Source organism: Musca vetustissima, unplaced genomic scaffold (genome assembly GCF_032173495.1).
Source record: "Musca vetustissima isolate MV318-11 ecotype Yass unplaced genomic scaffold, APGP_CSIRO_Mvet_v1 utg26911, whole genome shotgun sequence".
Taxonomy (NCBI): domain Eukaryota; kingdom Metazoa; phylum Arthropoda; class Insecta; order Diptera; family Muscidae; genus Musca; species Musca vetustissima.
Window position 1 is genome coordinate 228,692 of NW_026878613.1, and position 11,920 is coordinate 240,611.

The 11,920-nt window shown below is 35.4% G+C and overlaps 1 protein-coding gene across 1 annotated transcript in view; it reads left to right on the forward strand.

The window, feature by feature from the left end:
• The window catches only part of LOC133323386 (phosphatase Herzog-like), a 121,432-nt gene extending 109,908 nt beyond the window's left edge, over positions 1–11,524 (forward strand). The window contains exons 2-5 of the mRNA XM_061532317.1: positions 4,426–4,661; positions 10,585–10,766; positions 10,827–10,980; positions 11,051–11,524. Coding sequence (XP_061388301.1) covers positions 4,426–4,661; positions 10,585–10,766; positions 10,827–10,980; positions 11,051–11,464 — 986 coding nt within the window. The 3' untranslated portion in view covers positions 11,465–11,524. The remainder of the gene's footprint in view (positions 1–4,425; positions 4,662–10,584; positions 10,767–10,826; positions 10,981–11,050) is intronic.
• The last annotated feature ends 396 nt before the right edge of the window (positions 11,525–11,920 follow it).

An 11,920-nucleotide genomic window follows, 5' to 3' on the forward strand; every position in this document is an offset into this window, starting at 1 on the left:
AATAAAGCCCCCAAAAGTATGCCATACATTTTGAATGTTCAATTAGATTAAATTACAATGCCTATAAGTATGCTATAAATACATTAAAGTACGTAAAAGATCTTACATTGGCGCTATACATTATATAGAATATTTTTTTAATTAAAATGTTCGAAAAAAATTAAATTGGCGCCCAAAAGTATACTACAGTTTTTTTGTTAAATATTGGAAAAAAATTACGGATAATCCAAAAAATCGATTATAAATGAATTTAAAAAAATGTGCTATCATTTTTTAAAGGCTAAAAACAACTACTAAAATTAAAAAAAAAAAATAAAAAATATTTCTTTACGAAAAACTAAATAAAAAAATATATTAAAAAAATAAAAATATATATTTTTAAATTAAAAAAACAAAAAAATAAAAATATTTTTCCAAAAAAAAAAAACGATAATGAGAACCAAAATTACCAAATTAGTCAGTCTAATCGATTGAAAAACATGTCAAAACACGCTAAAATATCCAAATTTGAGAGATACCGTTATATGGGGGCAACCCTAAAAAGTGGACCAATATTGATTGATTTTTGGTACAAATAGTTCGGACCCAATGAGAACCAAAAATACCAAATGACAATCCATTCCGTTAAAAAAACCTACCCAAGCTCCCCTAAATATGGAAATTTGGAAGGTACCTCAATAGGGGGGTTACCCTAAAAAGTGGACCAATATTGAAAATTTTTCGTAGGAAGATTTGCTATCTACTATGGGAACCCAAAACACCAAACTACAAATAATTCGGCAGAAAAACTTGGCCAAAATCCCTAAATTAACGATATTTGGAAGGTACCTCAATAGGGGGGTTACCCGAAAAAGTGAACCAATATTGATAATTTTTGGTAGGAAGATTTCAAGCCCTATAAGCACCCAGAATAACCAATTACAAACAATTCGGTTGAAAAACCTGACCAAGCTCCCCAAAATATTGGAATTTGGGAGGTTCCGCTATATGGAGAATAACCCTAAAAATGGACCAATGTTGATAATTTTTGGTAGGAAGATTTGCTATCCTATAAGAACCCAATATACAAAATTACAAACAATTCGATTGAAAAATGAGCCTAAAATATCGAAATTTGGGAGGTTCCGCTATATGGAGAATATCCCTAAAAATGGGCCAATATTGATAATTTTTGGTAGGAAGATTTGGTACACTATGGGAACCCACAACACCAAATTACAAATAATTCGGCTGAAAAACTTTGCCAAAATCCCTAAACGAACGATATTTGGAAGGTACCTCAATAGGGGGGTTACCCTAAAAAGTGGACCAATATCGATAATTTTTGCTAGGAAGATTTCACACCCTGTGAGCACCCAGAATACCCAATTACAAACAATTCGGTTGAAAAACCAGCCCAAGCTCCCCAAAATATTGAAATTTGGGAGGTTCCGCTATATGGAGAATATGCCTAAAAATTGACCAATATCGATAATGTTTGGTAGGAAGATTTGCTATCCTATAGGAACCAAAAATATGAAATTACAAACTATTCGATTGAAAAACAAGCCCAAAATATCGAAATTTGGGAGGTTCCACTATATGGAGAATATCCCTAAAAATTGATCAATATTGATAATTTTTGGTAGGAAGATTTGTTATCCTCTGGCAACCCAAAATACAAAATTTCAAACAATTCGATTGAAAAACGTGCCCAAGATCCCCAAAATATCGAAATTAGGGAGGTTCCGCTATATGAAGAATATCCCTAAAAATGGACCAATATTGATAGTTTTTGGTAGGAAGATTTTACACCCTATTAGCACCTAAACTATCAAATTACAAACAATTCGCTTGAAAAACATGGCCAAGATCCCCAAAATATCGAAATTTTCGAGGTTCCGCTATATGGAGAATATCCTTAAAAATGGGCCAATATTGATAATTTTTGGTAGGAAGATTTGTTACCCTATGGGAACCTAAAATACCAAATTATGTACAAGCAATTCGGTTGAAAACCCTGCTCCAAGTATAGAAACTTGTGGGGGTGCCTTCTTTATATGGAGGCTATACCAAAACGGGGGACCGATATTGATAATTTTTTGGTATAAAGAATGGACTGGGTGTTCACTATTCAGAAAAAATCCAAAAAATAGCCAATTCGATTGAAAAAAAATTGATTGTTTTTGTTTAATATTGAAAAATAATAAAATGAAGTTTTTGATCCTAAAAGTATGCTGTAGATTTTTTTCTAACTATTTTTTGTTTTTTTGCGCTATTTTTTTAACTAAAATAGTTGAAAATAGTACAAATCTAAAAATATTATTTCAACAAAATCAGTATCTTTTTTTTTATAAATATTTGTTTATGAATACCTCCCAAAGGTATGCAATACTTTTTTCAATAATTTTTTATTTTGCCTAATTTCGAATTTATAACAAAGGCCTTGGCCAATAATTCATAAATATAGGTCTCAATATTATGAAGCCTAGCTACATTTCAACCTCAAACAAAAAAAGTGGAAATCAAACAAAACAAAAAAAATGGTGACCCTGAAAGTAGGCAACATTTCTTTTTTGATGATGATTAGAAACTAATGGGAAAATGGATGCTTTATAGACAACAGAAATATGAAACCTATTTTTTTCATATCTGCAAAAATAAATAAAACCAAAAAACTTGTTGCCTGCCTGCCAAACCCACCCTCAAAAAAATGCGATGGATGGCCAATGGAGGTCATTTTCGAATATTAATACCCCATATATATAAATATGTTTGGCATACATTTAGGCTGTTTTTATTTTTGGTCTTCAATGCCGTTGGTCTATTGATGGGCCACAACGAATAGCTGAACCATAAACAACTCAGCATTGAAAATAATGTAGCATGACGGTCACCTTTGTCCTGATGTCATCAAACGCCCACCCACCCATCAGAATGCCATAAAAATATAAATATGATTGTCATTAAAGCATATCCCCAAGGGGGGTAGGAGGTGTTGCCTATTTTAAAAACACTTTTTTATATTTAAAAAAATTATTATACTTGGAATTTTTATTCGAGCTATTTGGTGTCTACTGGGTGAAGTATAATTTGGATAGATAATGTTGCCTACCTTTAGGAGGTTGAATTTAATTTTTAATATTTTAAAGTATAGATAATAAAAGTTGAAATATGGACTCCGTATAAAATACAAATGAAATAGGTCGCCTAAAAATGGGCTATAATTTTTTATGGCATACTTTTAGGAACTCCAGATGGTATTTTTCATAATTTTCGAAGGCCTTGGAAAAAAATATTTAAATATCCATGCCTTAATCCATGCCTTATATAGAGCCCGAGAGGCCTCTGAAAATATTATTTAAAAAAAAACCCCACCCTATATAGACCCCGAGAGGCCTCTGAAAATATTATTTAAAAAGAACCCCCACCCTATATAGACCCCGAGAGGCCTCTGAAAATATTATTTAAAAAAAACCCCACCCTATATAGACCCCGAGAGGCCTCTGAAAATATTATTTAAAAAATCCACGCCTTATATAGACCCCGAGAGGCCTCTGAAAATATTATTTAAAAAATCCACGCCTTATATAGAGAGAGGCCTCTGAAAATATTATTTAAAAAATCCACGCCTTATATAGACCCCGAGAGGCCTCTGAAAATATTATTTAAAAAATCCACGCCTATAGGGCTGCCTCTGAAAATATTATTTAAAAAATCCACGCCTATAGCCTGGATAGACCTCTGAAAATATTATTTAAAAAGTCGACGCATATAGCTCTGATAGTATTTTGAAAATATTATTTAAAAAATCCACGCCTTATATAGAGAGAGAGGCCTCTGAAAATATTATTTAAAAAATCCACGCCTTATATAGACCCCGAGAGGCCTCTGAAAATATTATTTAAAAAATCCACGCCTTATATAGACCCCGAGAGGCCTCTGAAAATATTATTTAAAAAATCCACGCCTTATATAGACCCCGAGAGGCCTCTGAAAATATTATTTAAAAAATCCACGCCTTATATAGACCCCGAGAGGCCTCTGAAAATATTATTTAAAAAATCCACGCCTTATATAGACCCCGAGAGGCCTCTGAAAATATTATTTAAAAAATCCACGCCTTATATAGACCCCGAGAGGCCTCTGAAAATATTATTTAAAAAATCCACGCCTTATATAGACCCCGAGAGGCCTCTGAAAATATTATTTAAAAAATCCACGCCTTATATAGACCCCGAGAGGCCTCTGAAAATATTATTTAAAAAATCCACGCCTTATATAGACCCCGAGAGGCCTCTGAAAATATCATTTAAAAAATCCACGACTTATAAAAAATTTGCGGGTTTTATAATTTAATGCATACTTTTAGGCTGCGTTTTTATATTTTTTTTTTTTATAATATTTATTAATTTTTTTTGTAATTTTTCTTTTTCTCCTTCCCAGATGATGTCGAACGTCTAAAGCCCCAGAAACGCGGTTTCTTTCAATCGATTTTATGCTGCTGGCGTCGCAATCGTACAAAAACAAATCAAAATGGCACACCCATTGATGGTTCGACCACACCGCCACCATTACCGGACCAACAACGGTATCTCCTACCTCAGGTTAGGCACTCGGATATGCACAAAAAATGCATGGTCATCGATTTGGATGAGACATTAGTGCACAGTAGTTTTAAGGTAAAAGAACAGATGATTTTTTTATTTATTTTTTTGAAAAAAAAAATTATTTTAAAATTTAAAAAAAAAAATTGAAAAAAAGTTTAAATTTTTTTTTGAAAGTTAATAAAAAAATAGAAATCTAAGTTTTTTGTTGTATGAACAGGGATTTTTTAATTTATTTTTTTGAAAAAAAAAAATAATTTTAAAATTAAAAAAAAAAAAAAATTTGAAAAAAAAGTTTAATTTTTTTTTTTTTTTTTTTGAAGGGCCATCACAGCCTTAGGCCTGGATTTTTATAGAATATTTTTTTTATATTTTTTTTTTTTTTTTTTTTTTTTTTTTTTTTGAAAATTAAAAAAAAATTTAGAAAACGAAGTTTTTCTGTTGTATGAAAAAATATTTTTGGAGAAACTTACGCCTTTTTGATTATCCTCAAAATTAATATAAAAAAAATCAAGCTGCAGTTGTGTTTTTCTATTTTTATCCTACCTCCGAACCCCCTCACTACCACTTACCTTCGTTAAATATCTAAAAATATAAACACACACAATATTTCCAACTAATTTTCCACCTTCCCTCCCCACACACACATTCCGTGTTAGTGGTGGTGTTGGCATTTACTTGTCACTAATTTATCCTGCTTTTACGCCCTTGTCAAGGCAACTCGCAACAACACCACGATTGTGTTCCTGATATAGTCTGCAAAGTTCAAAGCAATAAATTATTTGCTAAGACTAAAAATAGAATAAAGTTACCTAAACCATTTTCCAGTAAGGAAAGTAGTAAAATCGGGCTGGGTCGACTATATGATACCCTTCAGCACTTTGGGTACATATGTACCCTTACAATTGTGTGTCAATGTTCCCTTGAAGGGATATACTCATATCATTCTGCAAACTATGATAAATTTAATTTCATTCGGGCAGATTTAGAGAGTAAAATCGGAAGAATACGAATATGTATATGTTGGAGCTATATCGACATCTGAACCGATTTTCCCGAAATTTAACACACATTGTTCTAGACTTAATTCAGTACGCCATGCCAAATTTCGTGGAAATCGAAAGATATATAGGTACTTTGGTGCACCATTTACATAAAATCGGACGAAAATATATATGGGAGCTATATCTAAATATGAACCGATTTTCGTGAAACTTAACACACATTGTTCTAAACTCAATTCAGTACGCTGTGCCAAATTTCGTGCAAATCGAAGGATATATAGGGACTTTTGTGCGCCAATTACATAAAATCGGACAAAAATATATATGGGAGCTATATCTAAATCTGAACCGATTTTCACAAAACTTAACACACATCACTCTAAACTTCATTCAGTACGCTCTGCCAAATTTCATGCAAATCGAAGGATATATAGGGACTTAGGTGTGTTATTTACCTAAAATCGGACCAACATATATATGGCAGCTATATCAAAATTTGAACCGATCTTAACGAAATTTAACACACACCATTCTAGACTCAATTCAGTACGCTATGCCAAATTTCGTGGAAATCGAAGGATATATAGGTACTTTGGTGCACCATTTACCTAAAATCGGACGAAAATATATGTGGGAGCTATATCAAAAGCTGAACCGATCTTCACGAAATTTAACACACATCATTCTAGACTCAATTCAGTACGCTATGCCAAATTTCGTGCAAATCGAATGATATATAGGGACTTTGGTGCACTATTTATCTAAAATCGGACGAAAATATATATGGGAGCTATATCTAAATATGAACCGATTTTCACGAAACTTACCACACATCATTCTAAACTCAATCCAGTACGCTCTGCCAAATTTCGTGGAAATCGAAGGATATATGGGGACTTTGGTGCACTGTTTACATAAAATCGGACGAAAATATATATGGGAGCTATATCTAAATCTGAACCGATTTTCATGAAATTTAACAACCATCGTTCTAGACTTCATTCATTGCGCTCTGCCAAATTTCGTGCAAATCGAAGGATATATAGGGACTTTGGTGGACCATTTACATAAAATCGGACGAAAATATATATGGGAGCTATATCTAAATCTGAACCGATTTTCCCGAAACTTACCACACATCATTCTAGACTCAATTCAGTACGCTCTGCCAAATTTCGTGCAAATCGAAGGATATATAGGGTCTTTTGTGCACCATTTACCTTAAATCGGACAAAAATATATATGGGAGCTATATCTAAATCTGAACCGATTTTTCCCAATTTCAATAGGGTACGTCCTTGGGCCAAATAGATGAGCTGTGCCAAATTTCATCCAATTCGGATTATAAATGCGACCTGTACTTTGTTTACAATTTAACATGGACAGACGGAAAGACGGACAGACGACTTAAAAAGTGATTCTATGCATATTCTCAAAAGAAACCATGTGTCTATCTCGTTTCCTTTTGCGTGTTACAAACATCTGCAGAGTGGTGAAGGGTATAATAAAAGAAATTGTAAATATTTTTTCATTGTGATAGTGTCCCATTACTCCACCTTCCAAGGAATAGCTTCCTTTATTCCACTCTTTCATTTTCGGCAATAATCGTGAATCATAAAAATAGTTCGGGCTTTTTTATTGGGAACTTTTTTTTTTGGTATGGCACGTTTTTTTTATTTCCTGAATTCGTTTTTTCCTTATTCTCCAGCTTTCCTTATTGCTTTCCCCCCATCCAGAAACAAAAATAATAATAAACCCAATAATGATGACTCATTTGTGGTGGTGGTGGTCATACTTGATGGGACAATGTGAGATTTCATGCTGAGGAGGTCAAAGGAATAAGGTCTTGAAAAAAATTATTTAAAAAATCCAGGCCTCATTTACTTACTTAGCTGGCTTGTGACAGAACTTTCCTTCCATAAGCGGAGCTTAGAAAAGATTTCCGGGCGCTTCGGTCTTTTGCGCAGTTTTTCCAATTTGAAAGACCATTTACGGCAATGTTGTCTTCCACATGGTCATTCCATCTTATTCTTGGCCTTCTCCGTCTGCGTGAACCATCAGCTGGTTCGCTTTTATATGCCTTCTGGCCTTCTGGGCATCTTCATCCATCCTCTCACAACATGACCTAGCCAACGTAATCGCTGCAGCTCAATACGTCTAACAATGTCGATGTCCGAGAATACCTAGTACAACAAATGGTTCACCGTCAACGCAGATCGGCCCATAGATCTTTCGGAGAATTTTTCTCTCAAACACTCCAAGAGCTGCCTCATCTGTTTGCGTAAGTAGTACCCATGCTTCAGATCCATATAACAGCACGGGTAGTATCAGCGTCTTGTTAATTGTGAGTTTGGTCTGGCGGGAGGTGGCCTTGTTTCTAAACTGCTTACTTAGACCATAGTTGCATCTGTTGGCCATCACTATCCTTCTCCGAATTTCAAAACTGATGTCATTCGTTTTGTTTATGGCTGTACCAAGGTATATAAATTCTTTGACTACCTCGAAGCTGTAATTCTCAATTTCCACAATTGGTCCGAGTCTACATGACGTCTTGCGCGTTGATACCATCAGTTTGGTCTTCTCGCCGTTTACTGCCAGACCCACTTTGGCAGACTCCTTATCAATTGGTTCAAAGGTGGTACCATTATGTCGATGTCATCGGCGTAGGCAAGTAACTGGTGTTGTTTGGTGTGCATAGTGCCATTTCTGTTCACTGTTGCCTCTCGTATGACCTTTTCCAGCAGGATGTTAAAAAGATCGCACGACAAACTGTCACCTTGTCTGATTCCTCGTTCGGTATTAAAGGGCTGGGCGAGTGGTCCTTTCCGACTTTAAGTGCTGATCTTGTGCCAGTTAAAGTTATCCTGCATAGCCGAATTAATTTTGCAGGAATGCCAAACGCAGACATGGCTTTAAACACCTCTGAACGGATAGAGGGCTATCGAATGCGGCTTTATAGTCGACGAATAGGTGGTATGTGTCGATGTGTTTTTCGTGGGTTTTTTTCCAGAATTTGGCGTAGAGTGAAAATCTGGTCAATGGTGGATTTACCAGGTCTGAGGCCACATTGGTATGGTCCAATAATGTCATTGACCATTGGCTTCAGTCGTTCACACACAGTACGCTGGTTAGCACTTTATATGCGATGGGAAGGAGACTTATTGGCACATATCGTATTGTCTCCTTTGGTTCCAATCATTGGACATGCATTCCTCTAGCCAAATTGTACTAATCAGCTGGTGCAGGCTCCTTACCAGCATCTGACCACCAGTCTTGAATAGTTCGGCTTGTAACCAATCGGCACCTGCTGCTTTATTATTCTTCAGCCGATTGATTGCTATTCTGACCTCATCTTGGCTAGGTAGTATGGACTCTATACCGGCATCTATTATTGGTGCTGGGGTATCCTCTTCACCGCTACTATTTGATACCAGAAGTTTTTCAAAATGCTCGTTCCAGATCCTCAGCACGCTGTCTGTATCTGTCACCAAGTTTCCTTCTTCTTCCCTACAGGAGGATGTGCCTGCACCAAAGCCTTCGGTTTGGTTTTATACCCATTTCTAGAATTTTCGGACTTCATTCTGACTCCTCGATACATCTCGATTTGCTAACGCTCACGTTTTTCTAGCTCTTTCTTCTTTTTTCTGAAAATACGCGTCTCCTTTTCCCGATTTTTCTCCATCGCGTTACGTGTTGCTATTGTCTGCAGGGTTGGCCTATACGCTGCTTTTTCAGCATTACGACACTCCTGATCGTATCATGGATTTCTTGATGATGGTTTGTAGGGAGTGGGCAATTCTCTGCCACTGTGCTTCTATACTATTATCGGGACAAGGGGTGATTTCGTCAAGCAGTTGGGTAAGTTGAGCGGAGTAGGCTTCCTGCTATCTGTTGTGTTTGCAGCTTTTCGACGTCGAGTTTCCGTGTTACATTAGATCGCACCTTTGCTGCTACATTAAGACGGGTGTTTACCTTGGCTGCCACAAGGTAAATGTCCTAATCGATATTCGTTCCTCGGATCGATCGGACGTGTAAAGCACTGGAAGAATGCCTTCAGTCTATCACAACATGGTCAATTTGATTTCTCCTTGTTTGATCAGGAGAAATCCATGTGGCCTTGTGTATATCGAGATGCTTGAATCTGGTGCTGCTAACTACCATGTTTTTTGCTGCCGCGAAGTCAATCAATCTCATGCCGTTGTCTGATGTTTCTTCATGGAGGCGAAATTTTTCGACGGTGGGGCCAAAGATATTTTCCCTTTCGATTTTTGCATTAAAATCTCCTAGCAGAATTTTTATGTCATGCCCAGGGCAGCGATCATATGCTGTTTCTAGGCACTCGTAAAATATGTCTTTGATCTGTCCATCTTTATCTTCGGTCGGAGCATGGGCGCAAATAAGACTGCTATAGAAGAACTTCGCTTTTATGCGGATTATAGCAATTCGCTCATCTACTGGAGTGAATCTGGAGACGAGGTCTTCTATTCTCCTGTTACCTAAAAATCCACAGCCAAATTCATGTCTCGTTTCATGGCAGCTATAATACAGGGCGTAATCATCGGATTTACTTACGCCAGTCCCATTCCATCGCATTTCCTGTACTTTTTGAGTACATCCGCCAAAGCGAACACTGCACCTGTTCTGTACAACCTGCGCACGTTCCAAGTGCAGATTCGCAGATCGGGGTCCTTTATACGTTTGCGGGGGTCGTCAACATTAGGGAGGTCAGTGTCCACAATTGAAATGAAAGAGGGACCAAGATAAGCCTGGACTTCGCCATGTTAAAGCCAATCAAAGCCGTTGCTTGGTATCTATCATCCCCTACGCCACCCCAGGCCTCATTTAGGCTCCGAAAAAAAATCATTTAAAAAATCATCGCCTCTCCAAAAAAAATATTTAGACCTCCAAAAAAATTTATATCAAAAAAAATCCACGCCATTATTTTTTTATGATATTAAATTTTTGTTTTTTTATTTTTTTTTATTTCATTCCAGCCTATTCCAAATGCTGATTTTATTGTCCCAGTGGAAATTGATGGCACCATACATCAGGTGTATGTTCTGAAACGGCCCTATGTCGATGAATTCCTACGAAAAATGGGTGAACTCTATGAATGTGTATTATTTACAGCATCACTAGCCAAATATGCAGATCCCGTTGCCGATCTGTTAGATAAGTGAGTAGTCGGATTTTTTACTAATTTTCTAAAATTTCCTAAATTAATATTTTTTTTCAGATGGAACGTTTTTCGTGCAAGACTGTTTAGGGAATCATGCGTTTATTACAGGGGTAATTATATTAAGGATCTAAATCGACTGGGACGTGATTTGCAGAAAATTGTTATTGTTGATAATTCACCGGCTAGTTATATCTTTCATCCAGACAATGCGGTAAGGCAGGAGAATATATATTTTTTTTAATTTTGAAAAAAAATAATTTTTTTTCAAAAATTTTTTCTAGGTTCCTGTTAAATCCTGGTTCGATGATGCCAGCGATTGTGAACTATTGGAGCTGATACCACTATTTGAGAAGCTAAGCAAAGTCGATTCTGTATATAGTGTTTTGTGCAATTCAAATAATCCATTGAACAATCACAATCAGCAGCAGCAGCAACAACAACAACAACATTCAATACAACAACAGAACCAACAACAAACAACGCCACAGCATCAACAGCAACCGCAGCAGCAGCAGCAACAACAACAACAGACCATTACAGCAACAACAATCATAACTCAAGCTTCGACACTGTCAACACCAACAATACTGACGTCACAGCAACAGCAACAACAACAAAACCAACAACAACTGCAGCAGCAGCAACAACAAACCGGAAGTCCGCCCAATCATAGTGATTTAAATAATAAAACGTAACATCAGTGGGAATTAATGTTTATAAATATTTAATTATTTTTTTTTACATATTATCAAAAAACAACAACAATATATATTATTCGTATATATATAAAAAAGATTAATTATTAATTTCATTTATTTTTTGTTTACGAAAAAAATCAAAATACATACAAAACTTATATATAATGTTTATTATAATTTTTTTCTTCTTCCTTTTGCTAAAAACAATAACAAAAAAAATCAATAATTAATATAATTTTATTATAATTTTTTTATTTTATATATATCAAACGATTTTATTTATTATTTTTCCCCCACTCTCTCTCCCCTTGTGTTTGTAAATTTATTATTATTTTGAAGTTCAAATTATTTTTTTTCTTCTTTCGCTATGTGTTTAAATTAATCAAAAAAAAAAAAAGGAAATGATTTCTTCAATTGTAAATTCTAATATAAATTTGAGTTATGCAAATGTGT